Source organism: Equus quagga, chromosome 17 (genome assembly GCF_021613505.1).
Source record: "Equus quagga isolate Etosha38 chromosome 17, UCLA_HA_Equagga_1.0, whole genome shotgun sequence".
NCBI classification, from domain to species: domain Eukaryota; kingdom Metazoa; phylum Chordata; class Mammalia; order Perissodactyla; family Equidae; genus Equus; species Equus quagga.
Window position 1 is genome coordinate 56,764,300 of NC_060283.1, and position 27,373 is coordinate 56,791,672.

At 36.8% G+C, this 27,373-nt stretch overlaps 1 protein-coding gene across 4 annotated transcripts in view; it reads left to right on the forward strand.

The window, feature by feature from the left end:
• The window catches only part of ERBB4 (erb-b2 receptor tyrosine kinase 4), a 1,114,677-nt gene that overhangs the window by 718,420 nt on the left and 368,884 nt on the right, over positions 1-27,373 (forward strand). For all 4 annotated transcript variants that reach the window (XM_046644934.1, XM_046644936.1, XM_046644933.1 and 1 more), the window contains exon 4: positions 7,774-7,908. In XM_046644934.1, the coding sequence (XP_046500890.1) occupies positions 7,774-7,908 (135 nt within the window). The remainder of the gene's footprint in view (positions 1-7,773; positions 7,909-27,373) is intronic.

Here is a 27,373-nt window from a genome sequence, read left to right on the forward strand (position 1 = left end):
TGGATGTTACCAGGTAGAAGCTCCTCTTTACTGAAGATGATGGAGCAACAAGATGAAATGGAATCTGGGCCCCTAATGGCTGTGGAATTTCCCTAACAGCTTGAATCACCTAGCCAGACTTTTATATGAAAGAAAAATAAAACTCTATCTTCTTTAAAACTACAGTCTATTCCAGGGGCTGGCCCCGTGGCCGAGTGGTTAAGTTCGCGCGCTCCGCTGCAGGCGGCCTAGTGTTTCGTTGGTTCGAATCCCGGGCGCAGACATGGCACTGCTCATCAAACCACGCTGGGGCAGCGTCCCACATGCCACAACTAGAGGGATCCACAACGAAGAATATACAACTATGTACCGGAGGGGCTTTGGGGAGAAAAAGGAAAAAATAAAATCTTAAAAAAAAAAATGAAAAAAAACTACAGTCTATTCCAGTACTAAGTAATGCAAAATTAATACAAATACATAGAAAAAGATAACTCCTGTTCATACCAATTGGTAAACAACGATTTAAGTAATTACCAAGTATAAAGAGTAACAAAATAAACAACCCTGTGACAGATACTGTGAGTACAATACTCCTGTTATAGAGTTGAGCAAACTGAGTCTCATAGAGGTATATGAGATCTCACGTCTAGCAAGGGGAAGACTCGATTTTGAACTTAGTTTTACCCAGTTAACTAGATTCCGTATTATTGCCTTCACACTCAAAGGCCTGATAGTGGAAGATCTATCCATCTGTCTATCTGACTGCTCACCTACCTATAGTATATCTATCTATCTATAGTATAGAATATATTATGACTTTGATATGCAAGATGGATTCGTGGGAAGGTGTGTTAGAAGCAAACAGTTGAATCTAGTATGAGATGATAGAACATGAATTAGGGAGTAGCAGTGGGTGTAAAAAGAAAGGGTTAAATTAAAATAGACATTGGGAGGAATTTTATGTAGAGTATCATTACTGACTAAATATAGAGGTGAAAGAATTAATGATGAATCTCAAGTTTTCAGTCTAATTGACTTTTACAGCATGTGATTCTAATTTGAATAGGAATAGGGAAATACAAGTTTGGGAAGAATTATTAGAAGACAAATATTAAACATATTGACACACACATGGAATTATATAATGAGCGGAGAGAGCAATTTGAGAAAGAAATCTTGTATTCATAATTTAAGGACAGCTACAAGAAAAACTTTATTTTTAAATATTTCCAGAGAATATCAATGATTTTAAGTGGATTACCACTTCCCTAATGGATGGGAAGAATTAATACATTAAGATCACACTAATTTTATTCAATATTTTATGTGATTTACAATGTAAACATTATCTAGTGCATAAGGAGGAGACATCACTAACGTTACACTGTCAATTAAGCTACAGTCATATTCTCAAGATTTTATTATTATCATTATAATCATCAAAAAAATTTCAGTTTCTCCTGTGTGTGTGGCACTGCCTTTGGCGCTAAGACCGCAGAAAGATGTTATGTCACGGTTCTTATCATCTACAGACCTACAATGTGATGAGGAGACAAGACAAGTACACAAAAGAATAGATAAGAAGGTAAGGTAGCATTTGCTCCCTTACATTAGTGGTTCGGATAATCAGTGTCCTAAGAGGTAGAAGCAGGCAGTCTCTAAGAACCAGGTGGTCATAGCAGACTTTGCAGAGGAGCTAGGACTCCAGTCAAAACCTAACGAAAGTTAGGAGTTGTTGTGTACCCTGAAGTATATATCAATATGTTGGAACATTATGCAGAGCATTACTGAGCTCCAATCAATTGAAATCAAGATATTTTTGCTATTATTTTCTATCTTAAGCTGATTTTCAGCCAATGAATTTAATAATTTCTTCTTGAAATTGCATTGCTCTGATCGAAAAACTGTCCATTGTTACTTCTCAACATTCAATATCCGCATCCATGAGCTTTGACTCTGATCATTGAGCTGAATATGGAAGGTTACATCACTCATTTACATTATCACCCTCTCCCCATTCCCAATACAAATGTGACATTTCAATTTTGCACACTTCAACTCTTCTTAAACCATCTGTATAAAAACTTCAAAGCTTGATTGATGATGAATGAGCCATTGTCTCCTCAAGCACCCGGTTCTCATTAGCCTTTAGACTCTCAGATTATTAATAATGAACCTTGAGGGCTGACCCAGTAGGGTAGCAGCAATTCATTGTGCTCCCAGCTGAAAGGTCTGGGTTAGGGAAAGATACAGGAATCTCTGGACCAAGTCCATTCCAGAGATGATGTATTAAGTATCACAGGTGGATGGTGTGGGCTATATTACTTTTGTGTCATTGTCTGCCAACAGACTCATGTGGCTTAAGGTGATGACAGTGAGAAAGATACATTGCTTTAAGTCTGAGAAAATCTAGTAACTGCTTCCTGTAGCTTCATCTTGAAAATGGGCTTTTGCCACGCTGAATTTTGACATCTTGATTGTGACCTTTGGCTTGGATAGGCAATATCAGTCTGATATATGCATTATTCAGATGTACACACTATAATTAGACAAGCGCAATATTTCTAATCTTTGTTTTTATTATCATTTTAATTCTAAGGTTGACCTGTGAATGCACCCATGCAAAATAAGACATTTAGATATACAATCAGGGATTGAGGTTAAGTATTTCATTCTTGCTTATTAGATTTTTCCTATATTATTGTGGTTGGTAGATTTGTGATTAGAAGAGAAATGTTTACTGTTAATACCAATCATACAGACTAAAGTGGAATATGGATAACTGCATTTAAAGTTATAATCTTTATTTTATAAAAAGAGAAAGACATTCAATCTTATTTATGAAATGGCTACAAATTGTGTGTGAGGTCAATGCAATTTTGTCGACTTTTTAAACCTAGTAAGGAGGTTATATTAATCTGTATTTTCCGCAGGGCTGCTATATCATAATTAGGATATTTCATACAGGGGAGGGGGAAAAAGACATGATTCAGTATTTTATCACTTTTCTTTTGAGAGAATATATTTTCAAAATGTCAACGATTCCTTTAATGGTCACTCATCCTCAAATTCACTATAGTAACTGGCATTTGAAAAGAAGTGAAGAGTACAAAAGAACTTATTTAAGTAACACAAACATTTCCTTCTTCATTAGACTCACGCAAATGGGAATTGAGGGAAGAAGTGGTCAAGCGGATGATCTCTGTGGAATGGAAAGCTGAGACACAAGTGCTTTATGACCTCTTTAAAATGTCATATTGGCACTTTATGCCTTTCTAAAAAATAATTTAAGGAATGATAGGAGGTAGATTTACGGTTCAATATTAACACATGCTTTTAGAATTTTGTGTAGCATGTGCTAGATAATTTGCACAGGTCTGGGGGAATTTGATCTGCTTAGGATAGCTCAAAATCATCATTATTCACTTGATAAATAATAATTGAATTTAGTGCACAAAATAGGTTTAGGGATACCAATGAAAATGTCTAAATGTGCCTTGCCTTATACATATCAAACGTATTGTTTGCAGTAATTATATACATTATCAGTTATCAACATTTTATATAATAAAAGCTATTTCTCTTCCAGCTTATAAAGACTTTAACCTCAAAATTATATATATTTTAATTTTTCCTATACTCAAGATATTATATATTTATTGCTATTCTCAAAATATGTTTTCCTATAGTCAAGATATTGTGTTTTTTTATGAAGCAAATATTTGTTGTGTATCTGGCTTATGCCTTGCATAATCCTAGACATTGGGGATACAGTTTTGAACAAAACAGATATGACCCCTGACATAATGAAATATGGAAGCAGTTAAGATGACCTATAGAGGGTTTATGGAAAAAGATAACTTTCATTCTTACTTTGATCTGGTCAGAATATAATTGAAAATTAGGAACTACAACAGAGGTTAACTGATCAATGTTGATGGCAAATTTTGTGGTACTTTTTTGTTTCTGTTCAATTTAACAAGTATTGAGTGAGTAGCTATTGCTCAAGGTTTAATGCTATAGATACACCACTGAAAAATATCCTTTGCCTTCATGCAGTCTAGTCTAATTATATTTCAGTTACAAATTGTGAGCTATATATAAGTGAAATTCATCATATTGGTGAGCAGTGTGGATTAAAATTTACCTACTCTAAATATGAAGATTCATGCTATGTTTTACTTGACTTGCATGCATTAATCTCATAGGAAATGTTTGAGACAAACGTATATAAGTGTTTAGTGGAATTTTTCAGTAATTAAATGATGCTTTTTTCATAGAATATCATATTTGGTATATCTTACTATATTTAACTGTGACATTCATTAAGAGGACACAGTTCTGTTTTGTGAACTTGCTGGAAGTATTTTTGTTTATATAACATGATAAGAAAACTCATTACAGCTTTTTTCTACCAATTGTTTCAATGACCAAATATCTATTTGTGTCCCTCTTGATTTACTCAGATATATTTCTTACAATAGAAGTGAAATACAACGGAATGAGAATACCTTCAGCTCATTTGTTTATTCAACATTTTTTGAGTCTTTTCACTTTCGAAGCTTTCTGCACCTTTGTTTGAATATCAACTAAACTTCTGCCTTATTTGCCTATGTTCCTTCGAATTAGCAATTGTCTTTTTTTATCATGGTTTTAAAATTTGTTTGTTAATCACTTTATTTCATGCTAATGGGAGAGAAACTCTTGGTTTAATACAGATGATACCTTCTATAAATCTTTGAAAAAACTTATGGAAAACCCTGCTGTTCTTGTGTGTTAGCAAAGATAGATCTCAAGTACAGTCACACATTTTTCTGGTATCTTCTTGGTATCCTTTTCTGGTATCATCTTACCAATGGTATTTTAAAAATTGTATAAAGTTATAAAATCAACATAAACTATCCAAATAAATAAGTGCAATTTTAACATTATTTCCTGACAAATATTTAGGTAATCAAGTTGATCAAAACAAAATGTAAGATAAGTATACATTAAAATGCTCCTACAAATGTCAATAAAATAACATTTTCTAATTGTGAGGTTTGTGACCTTCAACAACAGAATAGGATAAGCCAAACATAAAGGAAAAAAGATTATTTTAAGGGAAAATGCACATACAAATGATTAAACAATCCATCATTAAATACTAAATATTTCTAAATCCTCCTGACAGAATTGCTAGCAGATGCTGGGTTTTAAATTTAGGATGATATAAGCATCATCCTGATTGATCATGATTATAGTCTTAATTTGAAATTTTAACATGTAAGATTATACTTAAATTATTATTGCCTCCTTTCTAAATCCTTTTCCAAGTATAAACCAAGCTCTTGAATGGAAAATTTATAAGAAACAAATGTCAACATTGGTAGCAGATTAACATTGTTGAAGAAAGGGATTTGGTGAGATTATTATTCATATAATATAATCTGATTCTGTTTGAATATTTTTAGATAGGAAGTTGGAGATGGATATTATGTTCCTTCAGTATGAACTATTTGAATTAAAATGTGACTCCTGAAAAATACAGACTCTTCCCACAATGTTTGAGCTATTACTTTTTCTCTTCACATCTTTTTGAGTGGAATTTTTCCATATGTAGCCTGAAAAATAACCTTCATTTCCTGGATAGCAGTCAAAATATCCTTTCTTTGTCACATAATGAAGAATTATTCCTGGAGCAGAAGAGCATCATCTAACGTCTCATGAGAAACCTATTAGTATAAGATCATCACATTTCTTAGATAGAAACTTAATGCCAAGCATTAATGCAAAAATCCATTTTCACAGCCTTTCTTACATCTTACATGTCCCTTCTGCTTTGATGAAGTTTCTATGGTTAGGTCATGAAAAATAATGAACTGGGTTTTAGAAGTAGAAAGATGATCTAATTTCTTTTTGTTTCTTCTTTTTTCCTCACCTGAGCAAAGGGAACCAATAGTGAAAGGATTGATGACGGGAATGATAGTGATTTTAAATGTGGAAAGCCCTGCAATGTCAAAATTAATCTGGAGGATTTTATACATGCAACACAGTAAGGCACTTTAAATGTTCCCACCAATCTGGCTTCCACAAATCCCCCTCTAATGATGTGACATGTTTCTTTATTGTTTTTCTCCCTCTTTGGTTTAAGGAGATTTAAATGTTTAGCTTGGGGCACTGCACAGGAGAGGTGATATTCTCAAGGCCACCATGGGACACAGAGTTGATTGCCTTCTCGATACCCATGTCCCTCTTCTTCCTCATTAATAATAATAATAATAATAATAATAATGATAATAATAACTTCCTGCTTGTTTCAGTTCTGTTTGAATAGAAACATATCCGCCTAAATACTTGCCTACTCAGCCTCTCTTGCAGTAGGAATAGCCATGGGATATTCTTCTGGCCAATGAAATGCAGACATTATCTTTGGGGAGAATATCTATTCCCAAATAGAAAGTTGGAGCCTCACTAGGAGGAAATCTCTTGCTTGCTCTTCTGTCTTCATCCTTCCTGAAGCTCAGAACGCAGACCTTTACATGCAGAGGCTATCTTGTGCCTGGAATAAATAAAGCCAAACACTGAGGATGGCAGAGCGGGTCATGGATACTGCCGAGCATCTAAACTAATATTCGTAACTCCTTTCTGTAGGTTTCTTATTATGTGAGAAAAATCATCCCCTATCTATATAAACTACTGTTAATTAGATTTTTGTTACTTGTAACTGAATGCTTTGTGGATTGATAAATGATTTATTTTTAAATCGTTTTTGTATTATACAAGAAGAGAAAATGCGGTAGATATTGGGCAGGAAGATGCTCTGTGTATTTCTAACCAATTTCTTCAAATAATAAGAATAGTATTTTCAGAGGAAATATCTACTTTTTATTTGCTAGATAACTTAAAGCTCTCTGGAAGAGAATCTATGTGTATGATCGGCCATTGTTCAGGGGAGACAAGTTAACTCATCAAGGCCAGTACTGCAAAATAGAGAATCAAGTGAAAATGACTTTTAGTGCTTTTTGTCCCGTGGTCATGCACTTGTCCTAGTGAGCCACAGGAGTTTTTATTATATCCTGCTTTATGTTATTCTTAAAAAATAATTGACAATTTTATTGATTCCATTTGAGATGACAAAGGACATTTTTATGATTGAAGCATTAATTTTAGCTTCCATTTTGTGCTAATTACTTACCTACTGGCTCCAGTCAATGTCACATTGACTGAAACAATTTTTCTTAAGAGAAATTTGACAACTTGTACCAAAAGTCTTAAAAATATTCATTCTACCACCTTGGAATATCATTTGTGGAAATTTATTTTAAAGAACTAATTGGAGATGAGCAAGTTAAATGACCAAAAGGGGACTGCTTAAATAAATACTACTTAACTTATCCTCTGGCATATCATATTCTCATCAAAAATAATGTAGAGTAATATTTAGTTATCGTTAAATTCTCACCATATAATATTAAACAAAATGAGTCGGCTATGAAATACTATATGCAATATTATTTCAATTTCAGGGGGTAAAACAGAAAAGAGACTGATAACATCTATAACAAAATGTAAAGAGTGTTTCTTTCCAAGTATTTGGATTATTAGTGGTTGTTTTTCTTCGTATCTTTCAATCTTTTCAAATTTCTGCTATTTATATGACTCAGGAAAAGATATTATAAAAGATATCTTGGCTGTTAACAAAGTAACTCTAATTTAACATTTAAAATAATAAAGAGTATATCATTTTCATTGAATACCTTTTCCTCATCAAGAAGTCTGATGACAAATCTTTGTTTGTTTGTTTTCATACAGAAATCCTAAATGGTGGAGTCTATGTAGACCAGAACAAATTCCTTTGTTACACAGACACAATTCATTGGCAAGACATTGTTCGGAATCCATGGCCTTCCAACTTGACTCTGGTGTCAACAAATGGTAGCTCAGGATGTGAGTAGCATTATCTTTTTTAATTTCTCAAAATGTTCTTCTACTCCTTTTGAAAATGAATGACTTATGTTTATCATGCCACTAGTAATATTTTTGAACTTTGACTGAATCGGTTGAAATGTTTAGTTCTATATGACAGAACAAATGGCTAACCTGTCTTTTACTTCTAATTATCTCTCTTTTTGGAATGACTTCCCCATTACAATTCTCATTTTCCCTTTTGCTAAATCTAAATTGCTTTACCATAACTCCAATGTGCAAATATGCACCTCGTTTTCCATAAATTTAAGACTGGTGTCTAACTACTGCTTCAACTCTTTGTGACCTATACAGCACTGAGAAAAAGATAGTACAACAAAAATGAGCCATCCTAATCACTGTAATTTTTGTATAAAAAATAAAAACTAGTGAACATTTTGGAATTCCTAAGTGTTCATTAGCCCCTAAAACCTTCGTGGAAATGCTTTATGACAATTCTAAACACTGTAGAATGGAGACATATAGATTTCATATAGAAGAAATATATGTTACATTCTGAGTTTAGTTGTTAGCCTAATAAACTACCCAATTTCCCATTCTTAAAGTGTATATTGTTTCTACCATAGAGGATTTATCAGAATCAAAGTGTTTAATATGACTAAATGATAAGCAAGAATTATGTGAACTATCATTAAAACCTTTGAAAATTATTCTGTCTGGAATCTGTTTCATTTTCATAAAGTAAGCTATGTTGTCCCCACATTTATTATTACTGACATTTGTATGAGAACAGAATATTTATCGTGTTAACCTGGGTTTTATATTTCTCATCTATTATTATATATTTCCCAGCTGAAATCATAACTATCTCCACACAGTTCAATAATTATTTGCTATAGTACTGATTGTGTTATGATGCTTCTGTAGGAAATCAAACTCCAAGGGACAATTATTAAATTTCATGATAGTCCTAATAACATAATGGGGAAATATGAATATATTTGATCCAAACTGACAGATGTGATTTTAATAAATGGCTAAAACTTTTTTTAAAAGTAGAGTAACATAATTTTCTTGTCACCTTTGAGCAGAAATTTGTGTGAGATTTCGTCTTTACAGTGTTCAAATCGCCTACCTTGTAAAATTACGTGTGAATAAAAAACTTGAATCTGTTCACACTAACAAGGCAAATGACATGCTTCAGAAATGGCGACCATTTTTAGTCTGCCCGTACTATGGTACATTTTATATTTGTGGGGGGGAGCATAAAGAACAGAGATGAGGAAAGGCCTCTGACTCTCAGCTCTCAGAGTGACTAGCCTGCAATGCGTGAACAAGATGAAGCAAGACGAGAAGTCAGAAGGGAGTGTGTCCCCCAGCCTGACAGGATGTGGAGCGGGAAGTGTGTGAGGGATTTGCTGCACTTTCACAGATGGAATCTCTTTGTATGTTTTTTAAGGCAAATTTAGATGGCTGTACCTATAGTGAAGCAACTTTTGCTGCATCTGTTTTTGCATGCAAATAATTGCAGGTGCAAAAATTATAAATGCAGAATAGAATCACAAGCAATAGTCGTTTGCAAATTAAGCACCAATTGCTTGTCAAAGTTGTACTGTTTCCTTAGTAGATCTATTTGCTGTTATGTTATATATACAGCATGACGCTATAGCTGATAATGAATTAGCTGGTCTTTGAAGATCCATTTCCTAGGGTTTATCCTGAGTCAGTTTCTTTGTCTACCTTCTCCCCAGGGAGGCCCAGGCATTCTCATGGTTTTAAATGCAACGTCTACACTGGTGACTCCCAGAACTATACACCACCAACCAATCAGTCACCCAAGTTAAAAATTAGAGGGTCATCATTGACAACTTCTCCTTGGTTCTTGGCATTTAATTAACCAGTAAATCATGTGAACTTGCCTATTTCTTGATTTTAGATATTTCTTATTACCATTGCTCTAGGTCAAGGCTTCTTCTGTTGCCTGATTTACTGAAATAATTTCTGAATTCTTAGTATTTTTTGAGGCCATGGACCCTGTGGCAGTCTGGTTAAACCAATAGACTCCCTTCCCATAATATTTTAAATGAATAAATAGGCACAAAATAAAATTTTACATCAGAAATGCATAAAAATTAACGTTTGTAAAATAAATTAGAATGCATTATAAGGAAAATAAATTATATTGAAATATATTCATCAACGTACTTAAAAAAGAGATACATCATATAGTAATATGCTTCTTTATTAGCACATTACATAAAAAATTCTAACAGTAGGACTAATATGTAATGTAGTTTTGGAGCAATGATTGTCATAAATATTATTTGAAAAAGCAGTCACATTAACTAATGGTGCTGGGAAAACTGGATATCTATATGTACAAGAGTGAACTTAGACTTTTATCTTACACTATATTTAAAAATTAAGACAAATGGATTAAAGATCTAAACATAAGACCCCAAACTATCAAACTCCTAGAAAAAAAACGTAGACGAAAATCTTCATGACATTGTTCTTGGCAATGATTCTTAGATATGACATCAAAAGCAAAAACAAACAAATGGGTCTATATCAAGCTTAAAAACCTCTGTGCAACAAAGGACACAATCAACAGGGTGAAAGGCAACCTAAGGAATGGGAGAAAATATTTACAAATCGTATATCTGATAAAGGGTTAATATGCAGAATATGTAAAGAACTCCTACAACTTAACAACAAAAAAACAAGAAACCCAATTCAGAAATGGGCAAAAGACTTGAGTAGACATTTCTCCAAAGATGATGTACAAATGGCCAACAAGCATATGCAAAGATGCTCTCAACATCACTAATCTTTAGAGAAATGCAAATCAAAACCATAGAGATATCACCTCACACCCATTAGAATGACTACTGTCAAAATAATAGAAAATAGCAGTTGTTGGTGAGGATGTAGAGAACTTGAAACCCTTGTACACTATTGATGGGATTGTAAAATGGTGTAACTGCTATGCAAAATAGTATGGTAGTTCCTCAAAAATTAAAGATAGAATTACCATATCATCCAGCAATTCCACTTCTTGGTATATCTCCAAAAGAGTTGAAGGCAGTCTCAAAGAGATATTTGCACACCTATATTCATAGCAGTATTATTCACAATAGCCAAGAGGTGGAAGCACCCCAAATGTTCATTGAATGGATAAACAAACTGTGGTATATACATGCAATGGAAAATTATTCAGCTTTAAAAAGGGAGGAAATTATGACATGTTACAATATGCTTGAACTTTGAGGACGCTATACTTACTGAAATAAGCCAGACACAAAAAGATAAATGCTGTAGAGTCCATTTATGTGAGGTATCTAAAGTAGTTAAATTCATAGAAACAGAAAGAAGAATGGTAGTTACTAGGGGCTGGGAAGATTGGGAAGTGGTGAATTGCTCTTTAATGATTTATAGCATTTCAGTTGTCCAAAATGAAAAATTTCTGTAGCTCTGTTATACAACAGTGTAGATATGCTTAACACTACTGAGCTGCACACTTAAAAAAAAAGTTAGTAAATATTATGTTATGTATTTTTTACCATGATTAAGAACGAAGGAATAAACAAATAAGTAATATTTTATGATACCCACAACTGGAATGTAACATGAATAATCTGTGGTTTGTATTGGTCACAGAGTGGCTGGTACTGCCAATATTACTGTGGTTTGGTCCTTATATTTGTAATTGATGAAATCTTGTATTTAATGAGAGAAAAATGTAAACAATAATGTTTTGTTTTCCCATTCAAGTTCGAGGAACTCCTAAATTCTATCTATAGTCCCTTAGGGATCCAAATCTCCTGATTAAGAGTCCCTGTGTTTAACTTCTTTCCTTGCCTCCAGTCCTGACAAATCCACCTGACAAAACGCCAGCAAGAGCTCTATTTAATGGAAATGTAACCATGACCCTGTCTACAAACCCTGTCACTACAACTGACTAACATAGGGTCAATTCCAAACAAAACCAAAGGCTGGGAGTTTTCAGATGATTCCTGCTTATTTCTCCCCTCTGTGGAATGAGTTCTTACAACTTCTTTGTCTGTACTGTCCTTCCTTTTCTGTTTGCCAGACTAAATTTTATTCATACTTTAAGACACTCATCAATTGTTATCTCTTCTAAGAAGTAGTCTCTTCTGAAGGCTAGATTTTTCCATGTGACCCCATAATGATGAGTGCTGAAACCCAGCATTCTGTGTCTCTCTAAAATGAAAACTCCTTGTGGACAAGGCTCGATTCATCATCTGTCCTCTGTTCTAGCATGTAATTGATGGATAACAGATATATACTGAATAAATAGATAAATAAGTGAAATAGATCAGTTCATGAATAGGAAAATCAGATTGAATACAATTACTTTATTCTATTCATAATTTGTATACAAAAGAACGGATGTGAAGTAAAAGTTACAACCCACACACAGGTAGCTTACCCATTAAGTCTTTTTCAGGTAGAGATGGCAACATATATATACATATATGCTTAATTCATGTTATACTTATATAATTGTAAGTTACACTATTTCTATTATATTGGCTTTATGTTCTATTTATATTTCATTACAATAATTATAAGATAAATATGTATGGTTACTTGTCCTTTAGTGTTTAAAGAGACACTAATTTGTGTAATACTTGTAATTATCTATAAATTCCACAAGTTTGACATAAAAGTTTAAGAACATTTGATTTTTTTTTTTTTTTATTAATGTTATGATGGATTACAAGCTTGTGAAATTTCAGTTGTACATTTTTGTTAGTCATGTTGTGGGTACACCACTTTCCCCTCCGTACCCTCCCCCCACCCCCCCTTTTCCCTGGTAACCACCGATCAGATCTCCTTCTCAATATACTAATTTCCACCTATGAGTGGAGTCATATAGAGTTCGTCTTTCTCTGACTGACTTATTTCGCTTAACATAATGCCCTCGAGGTCCATCCACATTGTTGTGAATGGGCCAATTTCGTCTTTTTTTATGGCTGAGTAGTATTCCATTGTGTATATATACCACATCTTCTTTATCCAATCATCAGTTTCTGGGCATGTAGGCTGGTTCCACGTCTTGGCTATTGTAAATAATGCTGCGATGAACATAGGGGTGCAACGGACTCTTGAGATATCTGTTATCAGGTTCTTAGGATAGATACCCAGTAATGGGATGGCTGGGTCATAGGGTATTTCTATTTTTAACTTTTTGAGAAATCTCCATACTGTTTTCCATAGTGGCTGTACCAGTTTGCATTCCCACCAACAGTGTATGAGGGTTCCTCTTTCTCCACAACCTCTCCAACATTTGTCGTTCTTGGTTTTGGATGTTTTTGCCAATCTAACGGGGGTAAGGTGATATCTTAGTGTAGTTTTGATTTGCATTTCCCTGATGATTAGCGATGATGAACATCTTTTCATGTGTCTATTGGCCATATTCATATCTTCTTTTGAGAAATGTCTGTTCATGTCCTCTGCCCATTTTTTGATCGGGTTGTTTGTTTTTTTGTTGTTAAGCAGTGTGAGTTCTTTGTATATTATGGAGATTAACCCTTTGTCGGATAAGTGGCTTGTAAATATTTTTTCCCAATTAGTGAGCTGTTTTTTTGTTTCAATTCTGTTTTCCCTTGCCTTGAAGAAGCTCTTTAGTCTGATGAAGTCCCATTTGTTTATTCTTTCTATTGTTTCCCTCAACTGAGGAGTTACAGTGTCTGAAAAGATTCTTTTGAAACTGATGTCAAAGAGTGTACTGCCTATATTCTCTTCCAAAAGACTTATTGTCTCAGGCCTAATCTTTAGGTCTTTGATCCATTTTGAGTTTATTTTGGTGTGTGGTGAAAAAGAATGGTCGATTTTCAGTCTTTTGCATGTGGCTGTTCAGTTTTCCCAGCACCATTTGTTGAAGAGACTTTCTTTTCTCCATTGTAGGCCCTCTGCTCCTTTGTCGAAGATTAGCTGTCCATAGATGTGTGGTTTTATCTCTGGGCTTTCAATTCTGTTCCATTGATCTGTGGACCTGTTTTTGTACCAGTACCATGCTGTTTTGATCACTGTAGCTTTGTAGTATGTTTTGAAATCGGGGATTGTGATTCTGCCGGCTTTGTTTTTCTTGCTCAAGATTGCTTTAGCAATTCGTGGTCTTTTGTTCCCCCATATGAATTTTAGGATTGTTTGTTCAATTTCTGTGAAGAATGTTCTGGGGATTCTGATTGGGATAGCATTGAATCTGTATATTGCTTTAGGTAGTATGGACATTTTAACTATGTTTATTCTTCCAATCCATGTGCAAGGAATGTCTTTCCATCTCTTTATGTCATCGTCAATTTCTTTCAAGAAAGTCTTGTAGTTTTCATTGTATAGATCCTTCACTTCCTTGGTTAAGTTTATCCCAAGGTATTTTATTCTTTTCGTTGCGATTGTGAATGGGATAGAGTTCTTGAGTTCTTTTTCTGTTAGTTTATTGTTAGTGTATAGAAATGCTACTGATTTATGCACGTTAATTTTATACCCTGCTACTTTGCTGTAGTTGTTGATTATTTCTAATGGTTTTTCTGTGGATTCTTTGGGGTTTTCTATGTATAAGATCATGTCGTCTGCAAACAACGCGAGTTTTACTTCTTCGTTACCTATTTGGATTCCTTTTATTTTTTTTCCTGCCGAATTGCTCTGGCCAGCACCTCCAGTACTATGTTGAATAGGAGTGGTGAAAGTGGGCACCCTTGTCTTGTTCCTGTCCTCAGAGGGATGGCTTTCAGCTTTTGTCCATTAAGTATGATGTTGGCTGTGGGTCTATCATATATGGCCTTTATTATGTTGAGGTACTTTCCTTCTATACCCATTTTACTGAGGGTTTTTATCATAAATGGGTGTTGGATCTTGTCGAATGCTTTCTCTGCGTCTATTGAGATGATCATGTGGTTTTTGTTTTTCATTTTGTTGATGTAGTGTATCACGTTGATTGACTTGCGGATGTTGAACCATCCCTGTGTCCCTGGTATAAATCCCACTTGATCATGGTGTATAATCTTTTTGATGTATTGCTGTAATCGGTTTGCCAAAATTTTGTTGAGGATTTTTGCATCTATGTTCATCAGTGATATCGGCCTGTAGTTCTCCTTCTTTGTGTTGTCCTTGTCAGGTTTGGGGATCAGAGTGATGTTGGCTTCATAGAATGTGTTAGGGAGTTCTCCATCTTTCTCAATTTTCTGGAACAGTTTGAGGAGAATAGGTATTAAGTCTTCTTTGAATGTTTGGTAGAATTCTCCAGAGAAGCCGTCTGGTCCTGGACTCTTGTTTTTGGGGAGGTTTTTGATTACCGTTTCTATTTCCTTACTTGTGATTGGTCTATTCAGATTCTCCATTTCTTCCTGATTCAATTTGGGGAGATTGTAGGAGTCTAGGAATTTGTCCATTTCTTCCAAGTTGTTCAATTTGTTGGCATATAGTTTTTCATAGTATTCTCTTATGATCTCTTGTATTTCATTGGTATCTGCTGTGATTTCTCCTCTGTCATTCCTGATTTTGTTAATTTGCGCTTTCTCTCTTCTTTTCTTGGTGAGTCTGGCTAGGGGTTTGTCAATTTTGTTAATTCTTTCGAAGAACCAACTCTTTGTTTCATTGATCCTTTCTATTGTCTTTTTTGTTTCAATATCGTTTATTTCTGCTCTTATTTTTATTATTTCCCTCCTTCTACTGACTCTGGGCTTTGTTTGTTCTTCTTTTTCTAGTTCTGTTAGGTGTCGTTTGAGGTTGCTTACGTGAGCTTTTTCTTGTTTAGTGAGGTGAGCCTGTATTGCGATGAATTTCCCTCTTAGGACTGCTTTTGCTGCATCCCAAATGATTTGGTATGTCGTATTCTCATTTTCATTTGTCTCCAGATAATATTTGATTTCTTCTTTAATTTCTTCAATGATCCATTGTTTGTTGAGAAGCGTGTTGTTTAGTCTCCACATTTTTGCACCTTTCTCTGCTTTCTTCTTGTAGTTGATTTCTAGTTTAATAGCGTTATGATCAGAAAAGATGCTTGATATTATTTCAACTCTCTTGTATTTATTGATGTTTGCTTTGGTTCCCAAAATATGGTCAATCCTTGAGAATGTTCCATGTGCACTTGAGAAGAATGTGTAACCTGCTGTTTTTGGATGAAGTGTTCTATATATATCTATTAAGTCCATCTGGTCTAATTTTTCATTTAATTCTATTATTTCCTTGTTGATTTTCTGTCTGGATGTTCTGTCCATTGGTGTTAATGGTGTGTTGAGGTCCCCTACTATTATTGTATTGTCGTTGATGTCTTCTTTTAGTTCTATTAAGAGTTGCTTTACAAATTTTGGTGCTCCTGTGTTGGGTGCGTATATATTTATAAGTGTTATGTCTTCTTGGTGGAGAGTGCCTTTTATCATTATATACTGTCCCTCTTTATCTTTCTTTATCTGTTTTGCTTTGAAATCTATCTTGTCTGATATTAGTATAGGGACACCTGCTTTCTTTTGTTCATTATTAGCTTGGAGTATTGTTCTCCATCCCTTCACTCTGAGTCTGTGTTTGTCTTTGGGGCTGAGGTGTGTTTCCTGGAGGCAGCATATTGTTGGATCTTGTTCTTTGATCCATCCTGCCACTCTGTGTCTTTTGATTGGGGAGTTCAATCCATTTACATTTAGAGTGATTATTGAGATGTGGGGGCCTACCACTCCCATTTTGTGTCTTGTTTTCCGGTTTTTTTCAGTTTCCTTTGTTTCTCGTCCCATGGTTTAATCTGTTCTGATGTAGAGCTGCTACTCTCTGTTGTTGTCCTTCTACTTATCTCCTCTGCTCTTGGTTTTGTAGCCCCTTTCCTTTTTTGGATTTTTCAGGAATGAGGGTTTTCCTGAGGATTTCCTGAAGAGGAGGTTTTGTGGCAATGAACTCCCTTAATTTTTGTTTATCTGGGAAAGTTTTTATTTCTCCATCGTATTTGAAGGATATTTTCGCTGGGTAGAGAATTCTCGGCTGTAGATTTTTGTCCTTCAGATTTTTGAATATATCATTCCACTCTCTTCTAGCCTGTAAAGTTTCTGCTGAGAAATCTGCTGACAGCCTGATGGGGGTTCCTTTGTAGGTTAGTTTCTTTTGCCTGGCTGTCCTTAATATTTTCTCCTTGTCGTTGACTTTTGCTAGCTTCACTACTATATGCCGTGGAGTTGGTCTTCTTGCATTGATAAAGTTTGGAGATCTATTGGCTTCTGTCACCTGAAGATCCATCTCCCTCACCAGATTTGGGAAGTTCTCAGCCATTATTTCTTTGAATAGGTTTTCTGCCCCTTTCTCCTTCTCTTCTCCCTCTGGTATACCTATAATCCTTACGTTGCATCTCCTAATTGTGTCGGATAATTCTCGGAGAGTTTCTTCATTTCTTTTAAGTCTTGCTTCTCTCTCCTCCTCTGCCTGCAACAATTCTATATTGCCATCTTCCAAATTGCTAATTCTTTCCTCCATATTATCGGCCCTACTGTTCAGAGCATCTAGATTTTTCTTAATCTCCTCTATTGTGTTCTTCATTTCCAATATTTCTGTTTGGTTCTTCTTTATCGTATCAAACTGTTTTGTGACATAGCTCCTGAACTCGTTGAGTTGTCGGTCAGAATTCTCTCTTAACTCATTGAGAATCTTAATGATGGCTGTTTTGAAGTCATCGTCATTTAGGTTATACATCTCATTTTCTTTGGGATTGTTTTCTGTATATTTGTTGCTTTCTTTCTGTTCTGGAGATTTAATGTATTTTTTCATATTGCTTGATGTTGTTGATTTGTGCCTCCGCATGGAAATAGAGTTTAGTTGCTCCTTTCACTTGTTTCAGCTGCTGCGGTGGGAGGAGCAGCTGTTTATATTTCACCAACCAGGAATCCTGTCCGTAGTTGCTAACTGGGCCTGGGCCCCTCTTCGTAGCCACAGTGGCCCTTTGGATTCCCTCCTCTGCCGTGGGGGCCGTCACAGGGGGGCTTCAGGCTGCAGGTGCCTACTGTTGCCGCCCACCTAGATGTGCTCTCTCCTTGGGGTCTGCAACGGTGTTATGGGCTTTTCCAGCAGCCGGGGTGGGATCACTTATATTTGTCGCTCCGTTGCTGTCGGCACCCACCAAATCTCACTTGTCCTCTATAGGTCGCAGGAGAGCTATTGGCATCTTCTACAGTCTGTGGTTAGTACACCTAGCTATGCTGCTTTTGCCCTGGGGTCTTCCAGCCTTGTGGCTGGCGGCTGGGTGCCTTCTACTGGTGCTGTGCAGAGGCTTTCCCTAAGGCTGCTGTGAGCCTGTAGGGTTTCCCCCTAGGCTACTAAGCTGGGTCTCTGGAACTCTCTCCAGCCCCAGTCCTCTCTGAGATCTCCAGCAATCCCTAGCCTCACGGGGTGGGCAACGGCAGCTGGGGGTCGCCCCGCCCTCAGGGCTTCTCTCCTGGCCTCTGCCGGAGCCGTGAATGCTGGGCGTGGCCCCTCTGCCAATGGCAGACAGAGAGTTTTGTCTGCTGCCTGGGCGGAGCTCCGGCGTTTCCCCTCCGGGTCGCAGGACCGGCCTTTTGAAAATTCCCCCAGCCCAGGTCCTCTCTGAGATCTCCGGCAATCCCTAGCCCCACGGGGCGGGCAACGGCAGCTGGGGGTCGCCCCGCCCTCTGGGATTCTCTCTGGGCCTCTGCCGGAGCCGTGAATGCTCAGCGTGGCCCCTCTGCTAACGGCAGGCAGAGAGTTTTGTCTGCTGCCCGGGCGGAGCTCCGGCGCTTCCCCTCCGGGTCGCAGAACCGGCCTTTGAAAATTCCCCCCGCCCCGGTCCTCTCCAAGATCTCCGGCAATCCCTAGTCCCATGGGGCGGGCAACGGCAGCTGGGAGATCTCCGTGCCCTCCGTGTCTCTCTCTGGGACCCTCCGGGCGCCCCGAGCACCAGGCTGGATCCCCCCGCCAATGGCGGGGAGAGACTCTCCCCGCGGGCTCAGGTGTGCAACTCCAAAGTTTCCCTCTGCGTTTAGGAGTAATTGCAGGGGGTTTAGGTAGGGTTCTGGTCACCTGTTTCCACTGTCGCTCCTCTGTTGTGTTCTCGCTCCTGCCCTAGACGTGCGTGGATCCTCTGGGGGCGTCCGTTGGAAGAAAGCCGCTTGCGGGTACCAGGCTGCCCGTCGGGGTCGGAGAGCCCTCACCTATTTCCACATCCTCCCGGAGGAAAGTCCATCCGCCTTCCGATGTATAGTCGCGTGGGTGTCTCAGACGTCCTGAGATGCTGTCTGGATATCCTTTGTCAAGCGATAAGTGTCCAAATAATTGTAGACTCGAAGGGCGAGAGACAAAGAGGACTACTCACGGCGCCATCTTGGCTCATCAACATTTGATTTTTAAGTGATATTTTGCAAAGTATTTCTTAATGTATGTTTTTGGGTTTTGGTACAATACTAATTCTTGATGGAAAAAAGCAAAATCTTTCCAAGAGCAACTTGGGCTTTTAGAGACATAACCTGTGGGCTATCATTGAAACAATGAAGAAAAGGTTTGAAGTGTCTAGGAAACCAATGTAAAAATGATCCCACTCCTTTAAATATATGTGATTTGAGAATAATTATAACCAAATTGCATTTTCCAAAATACTTGAGATATCTCAATCTAAACTTTAGCTGGATGAGGTAGAGATCAGTGTCTTTTTTTCTCATACTAATGCCTAGAAAGACTTATTATCTAACATCCTAACATTCTTGGATAGGTACATCAATAGGTCTTATTCAATAAACTACCCTTTAAAGTGAAAAAATTATATAGTGAATGATGCTCCGCTTACTTGGAGCACTATAAAAACAATCCCCTCACCACAAGAATGTCAACATGATGGAAATTAGCTCCCTCTAAAAATTAAGCAAATGGAAGCAAATCAGAGCATGAATATGGAAAATTAGACAATGGTATTTCCCAAGGGAGAATATTGTGTAGTTAAGAGAATGGATTTGGGAGCCAAACTGCCTTGTTTGAAACCTGGCACTGCCTCTTAATAGCTATCTGACCTTGGACAAGTCACTTATGGTCTCACTGCCTCCATTTCCACATCTATAAAATAACGTCAAGAACTGAGCTGAGCTGAGCTCTGAGCTGCTAGTGTCAGGTGGCCAGTTAAGACAAAGTGCCAAATTGAAGGTCATGGTCAAGCTTTTCATCACTTAGTGCGATAGTATAAGCAAGAGGCTAAACGGGAGAAAGCTCTAACTCTTCCACTGCCCCATTTTTCCCCATGGAACAGCTCCAGGCAAGGGTCAGGAGGGTCAGATTGATCAGTCAGACATGGGCAATTCTGTCACTGCTGAGGAACTCCCAAAAAAGGCCCCCAAAGTTTCATGGATCTGGGGGCCAGCGGGAAGGAGAGAGGGAAAGAGGAAAGGCTAAGAGTGGAAAAGTACTGAGTCAGAGCAGAGAAAAAGTATCTTCAAGCTCCACCTTCCCACACACACTCTCATAATGACATTTCAGCAGAGGCACCTGAGGAAGGCCTCTTTCAAAGGCACATGGTAAAGAGGCCTCTGAATGGAGGCACCTGCTTAGGAAGGTAGCTGTGCTTAAGAGCACACAGAAGTCAAGAATCTAATCCCATTTAAAATTGCAACAAAAAGAATAAAATGTCTCAGAATAAATTTAACCTAGGCGGTGAAAGACCTATACCCTGAAAACTATAAAACATTATTGAAAGAAATCAAAGAAGACATAAAGAGATGGAAAGATATTCCATGCACTCAGATTGGAAGAATAAGCATAGTTAAACATTCCCTATTATGTAAAGCAGTCTACAGATTTAGTGCAATCCCAATCAGCATCCCTATGACATTCTTCATGGAAATAGAGCAAAGAATCTTAAAATTCATATGGGACAACAAAAGACCCCGAATAACCAAAGCAATCCTGAGAAAAAGAACAAAGCTGGAGGCGTCACAAACTCTGACTTCAAAATATACTACCAAGCTATAGTAATCCAAATAGCATAGTACTAGCACAAAAACAGACACACAGATCAATGGAACAGAACTGGAAGCCCAGAAATAAAACCACACATCTGTGGACAGCAAATCTTTGACACAGGAGCTAAGAACATACAATGGACAAAGGAAAGTCTCTTCAATTAATTGTGTTGGGAAAACCGGACAGCCACATGCAAAAGAATGAAAGTAGACCATTATCTTACACTATTCACAAAAATTAACTAAAAATGGATTAAAGATTTCGATGTAAAACCTGAAACCATAAAACTCCTAGAAGAAAATATAGGCAATACACTCTTTGGCATCGGTCTTAGCAGCATCTTTTCAAATACCGTGTCTACTCAGGCAAGGGAAACAAAAGAAAAAAATAAACAAATAAGTCTACATCAGACTAAAAAGCTTCAGCAAGGCAAAGGAAACCATGGACAAAATGAAAACACAATGAGCCAACTGGGAGAAAATATTGGAAAATCAAATATCTGAAAAGAGGTTAATTTCCAAAATATATAAAGAACTCATACAAATCAACAGCAAAAAAACAAACAACCTGATCAAAAAATGAGCAGAGGATATGAACAGACATTTTTCCAAGGAAGATATACAGATGTCCAAAAGGCACTTCAAAAGATGTTCAACATCACTAATTATTAGGGAAATGTAAATCAAAACTACAATGAGATATCACCTCATACCCATCAGAATGACTATATTAACAAGAAAACAAATAACAAATGTTGGAGAGGATGTGGAGAAAAGGAAACCCTCATACACTGCTGGTGGGAATACAAACTGATGCAGCCACTGTGGAAAACCGTATGGAGATTTCCCAAAAATTTAAAATTAGAAATACCGTATGATCCAGCTATCCCACTACTGGGTATTTATCCAAAGAACGTGAAATCAACAGTTCAAAGAGATTTATGTACCTGCGTGTTTATTGCAGCATTATTTACAATAGCCAAGATATGGAAACAACCCAAGTGCCCATCAACTGATGAATGGATAAAGACGACGTGGTATATATATACATTGGAATACTACTCAGCCATAAAATGATGAAATTGTCCCATTTGCAACAGCATGGATGGACCTTGAGGGTATTATGTTTAGCGAAATAAGCCAGACAGAGAAAGACAAACACTGTTTGATTTCACTCATATGTGGGAGACACACACATGGATAAAGAGAACAGATAGTGGTTGCCAGAGGGGAACGGTTGGGGGTGGGCGAAAAGGCTAAAGGGGCACCTACATATAGTGATGGTGATGAGTAAAAACAAGGCCATTGGTGGTGAGCATGATGCAGTCTATACAGAAAATGAAATATAGTAATTTATACCTGAAATTACACATTGTTATAAACCAACATGTCCTCAATAAAGTAATCAAAAAAAAAGAGAGAGAGAGCAAGGCAGGTCAGGTGCCCTGAGTCCTTCATTGGGACGCCTTTTAGAGACGGCAATGCATTGGCCTTGCTCCCAAGTCTGGGGTGGGGATGGCAGCTTTCCTCTCTAAGACCTACCAGGCAAAGCCTGTGTAGTTGCCTAGGGTCAGGGCTGGAAGATCACACACAGGTTTTTGGCCAGAGCTGATATTATCAACTTCGTATGGTTATTATGAGTAATTAATGAGTTAGTATGTGTCAAAATCTGAGAGTGATTTCTTATTGTAAAGGAATAAAGTACCTTCTGATTACGATTTTTTTTTTCATGTGAATTGATCATATGTGGACAGAAGTATTTTTCTAATACGTGACAGTTATATTTTCATCATACATTAATGAGTTAGCATTTATTAGGATTCTAAATTTCATGTGTGTTTTAGTAACCAGAAGCTAGTGTTTCATAGCTTGATCTCACCAAGACACTGAAAGGAACAAACCTCCGATGCTCCAGATCCCACTGTCTTTTCCTTAGCTTACACCAGATGCAGAACTCATTCTCAATTGCTTTCAAAAACCAAACACCACCTAATTAACAAAGTGTGAGTGTGGAGGAATTGGCAAATTCATAAAAAAGCATTATATTCACAAACATAATTCCATGACAAATCATTTATTTAAACCAGATGTTCTGCCTGCGTTAAAACTGTTAGTAAACCTTAAAACTATATTTTTCTTTTAATAACTCTTGCATATCTTAATAATTGCCCACTTCTAACTCATATTGCACATTGTGTCCTATATAGATAACTTTCTTGAAGTAGAAAATAGTTAAGTCTCAAAATAGAGTAGAATTAAACTTGATTTTTTTAGTTTACCAACTGTTACTACTCTGTCAATGTTAATATATTTACATAAAATAGACACACTCTTCTAAGTTTGGATTTGTAGTAGAGTGAAAAAAAAAGTAGCAAGAAAATTTATCCACGATGCACTTTAGTACAGCTCCAGTTTGTGTGTATCGTGTCGGTGCAATTTTACCTAAACGCGCACATAGAGTCAAATCATTCATACTGTTTTTAAAAGATTTTTCTAAGTACAAGCTTAAATTAGGGAAATGGAAAAATGTGAAAAACATTACAAAGGATAAACGAATCCATGTGAGTCCAAAAGATGGCTTTTTGAAAAGACCTATAAAATAGAAATAGATCTTCATGAGCCTCACTTAATAAAAAGAAAAAAACCAAAAGAACTAAAGATCACTTATGAATTCAGATGCAATCATTCTAAACAAAATATTAGAAATTGAACTAACAGACTCTAGCAATGTATTTGTAAAACTAAGAGCAAATGGCAGCTCTACTGTCTTTTTAATGCTCTTAATGAGAGAGTAAGAACTTGTACCTGATCCACATCAGGGGGAGCCTTTATTGCTACGTGTATTAGAAGAAGGTTTCCAGGTTCACCTATATTCACTCCAGAAAGTAACTTTTATTTACCAGCATTACAAGGCACAAGCCCGGTACTCCTGCTCACTTGGTTTTCTCGTTCCTTAGCTTCTTGGGATAAAAGTGCATTATGTCACTTTATGAGTGAATTTTTCATGACAGATCTTTATTTTCATCATATGCAATAGCTTCCCCTCAATCGACTTTTTCATCCAATTATATATATATATATATATAAAGTTAGAGAAGTGTGATCTCTGTTTCTCTGCAGCACTTCACCCCAACCCCAGGTGGCAGAACAGAATTCTCTTGTAATAGACTTTTCTTAGCTCATCTCAGTCCTCATATTCATCATTCATTGCACATACTATTTATTTTATTGTAAATCATATATATGCATTTTTATATAATAAATATGTACATAAAGTAAACATATTTATATAAATGTGTACACACACATACACACACATTGGTCTTAACAGTTTATGATTATGAATTAGTTTCCATTTTCCTTTTACATGTAAATCACCTAAAATCTGGAATAAATTCTCTCCACTCTGACCCTGTCCTCTTACTGACAACCCCAGTCTCTGCTACCAATGACTCCAGTGACCTCACAGCAGGGCTGGGCACTCCCTCAGCTGCTCTTAAGAGGCACTGTACCCCCAATTTCCTCAAAGCATAAATGAGATTAGTTGCTAACATAATTGTGCTAATAATAAGAATGGCTTTTGGAAGGCATAGAGGACCAAACTTGAGTTCTGTGTTCCTGCTCAGGTGTTGCAGGTGGGGATATCCCTCCTTACTGGGACCCTCTGACCATTGCCAAACCTTAAGGACCAAGTCCTTTATTTTCCCCTAGACTCTTTGCCTCTTCTCCAGGTGAAGACTCATTTCATTTTCTGTTTCTGAATTTATGAAAACATCAGTTTGTTGTAAAAGAAAACGCCCACTCTAGGCACTGAATATATCATGGCTCCCTTAGGAAAGTTTTAATTGTGCATTTCCTAAAGCATTGTTTCTTCAGTCTTAAATTATACTACATGTCAGTGATGTGCCAGTAAGAGTTTAAATAATAACCACTCTAAAAAATAGAGAAAAAAACACCCAATTTGTAGAGCTTGCTGATTTCTATGGAGTAAACGTTCTTCACATTGTCCCTTTTGAGAAACCAATGTGGATTTTGAAAGAGATGCCCAGTTAGCTGCCATTACATTGTATTTCCACCATACAGATTCAATAAATGTAAACAGACTCAATTACATAGATAACAGTAAAATATAGTAATCAGGAAATAATGAATTTTAAGTATGCATTACTTTTGTTTTAATAAAATTTAATTGTGGGTTTATATAATTTCATATTTAGTGGTGGCTCTGTTTAGCCAGCTCTCTAAATTCTAGAAAATCTGACAGTCGCCTGTGTACACCCGTGCCATGTGTGGACATCAACAGCCCTCTGGAGGTCATCCTGGGTTAAGCCCAGTCCAATGCTTAGCATTTCTTTTCATAGTGATACAAACAGAAAATGAAACCTACACAGCATGCGTGGTGTGCACTGATCATGGAACCTAGCCTCCTCAGGGGCAAATACTGAATAAAACACCCGCACACACATAGACGTGCATGCACAAACGCATGCACACATAGAACTCAGGAAAGAACAATCTCTTCAGGGACAGGACAGTTTAACTCAAAATTTGTAAAGGAAAAATATCTGGCTCTTTATGGCCATATTCTGCTAACATTTTGCATTTAAATTATTAAACAGTATACTTACCTTCTGCATTCATGTTAACTTCTTGCGCTCAAGATTTCTTCAAGAATAACGAATCGGCATTACCTCTATTTGACTTAAAAGGCTTACGGTAATGCTCCCTCTGGGAGTAAACTGAGTTCGGCCTCAAAGATTAACTCTTCTCTACGCCACAAACGTACTGCTCTAGCTCTTAAAACGGTCAATTTTATATCTTCAAATAAATCTTCATGACCATGGCTTGTTGGAAGGAAAATTATTTTTACATAAAGGGACAGCAGAGATCTTGTGTAGCCTGGCTTAGCATTACAAAATGACAAGGTTCACGTGCGGGGGTAAGTAGATGAATGGTTTCCACACTTGGGCACTCGTCAGAACCTCCTCCCGGAGATTGTCCCTGAGTGAGTTTGGTTTAAGGATGGGAATCCAGCTATTTTCAAAGTTCTCCAATTGAGCCTAGGGACAGGTATAAGTAGCACTGGCCTGGTATACGATTTCCATGCTATTAAAATGATGCGCAAGGCCTATTACGATGAATGCATTTCAGACTATGTGCTGATTCAAAATGGCATGCATGGGCTTGCTCAAACAAGCTGCCTGCCACACACACCAGTCCCTCGGAGAGCACATGGAGCTCTCTGTTGTTACATGAAGCTTCTGTCACTAATTTCAACAATAACAATAACAATGCTTTCAGGGCCTGGACCTTCTGGGCCTGGTGTTTCACCAGCACTTAAAGAACACTATTGCTAATTCTTATAGAAATTCTAGTAAAGGTCAGTATGAAGAGCCCCTTTTGGGGTCGCTGAAAGCCCCAACAGCTTGCAAAGTTTTAGTAATAAGGACTTGCTGCCTTCCAGTGAGTCACTGAAGAGAGCCAAATTTCGTGAAATAGCAAGTCTGAGACTCCAATCGTCCGGTTGGGGACAGCCTTCAGATTTTATTGTTTCTCAGAAACTAAAGTAAATTTTAACAAGCCTTTTCACAATGGGAATTTTCATTGAAAAATAGGTATCATTGCTTAACTAAAAGTTGCTGATATTTTGAAAAAGTTTTTCCCAATTTCAGACAGAATGGAGAATGGCCAAGCAATCAGAATATCAGCTTTTCTTTGAAGCAGTAACTCCTAACATTTTTTGAAATGGTGAGTTTTTGGAATTGGAGATGTTTGAAACTGAATGACATTTTTCTTACAGGAAAAAAAGTAATAAGAGCTACACACTCTTTTTAAATTGGATGACAGCCAAGAAAATCTAATCAGCTAATCTAGTAAAAAATAAATCTTTTCCAAGTGTCCGTTGATGGATGAGTGAATGAGCAAAATGTGGTGTATATGTACAATGGAATACTGTCCTGCCTTAAAGAGAAAGGAAATTCTGACATGCTACAACGTGGATGAAACTTGAGGACATCATGTTAAGTGAAATAAGCCACTCATAAAAAGACAAATATTGTATGATTCTACTTATATGCGATACTTGAGTAGTCAAAATCATAAAGACAGAAAATATAATGGTGGTTGCCAGGAGCAAGGGGTAAAGGAAAATGAGGAGTCATTATTGAAGGAATATGTTGTTTCACTTTGACAAGGTGAAAAGAGTTATGGGGCTAGATGATGGTGATTGTTGCACAACATTGTGAATATATTGAAGATCACTGAACTGTACACTTAAAAATGGTTAAGATGGTAAATTTTATGTTATGTGTTTTTTTCCACAGTACTTTTTTTAAAAAAAATACAAAGCGAAGAATATTAACGTGAAGTGATTATCAGGAAGAGACATTTTCCACAGTTTTTCATTCCATTTTTTCCCATGATTTTAAAAAATGTTCCGCTATATAAAGTTTAAAGTCATCCTGCTATATGAGGATTTGCAAGTAATTCTAAGCCTGGAAGAATTAAGTGTAGGGGTTGAAACACTA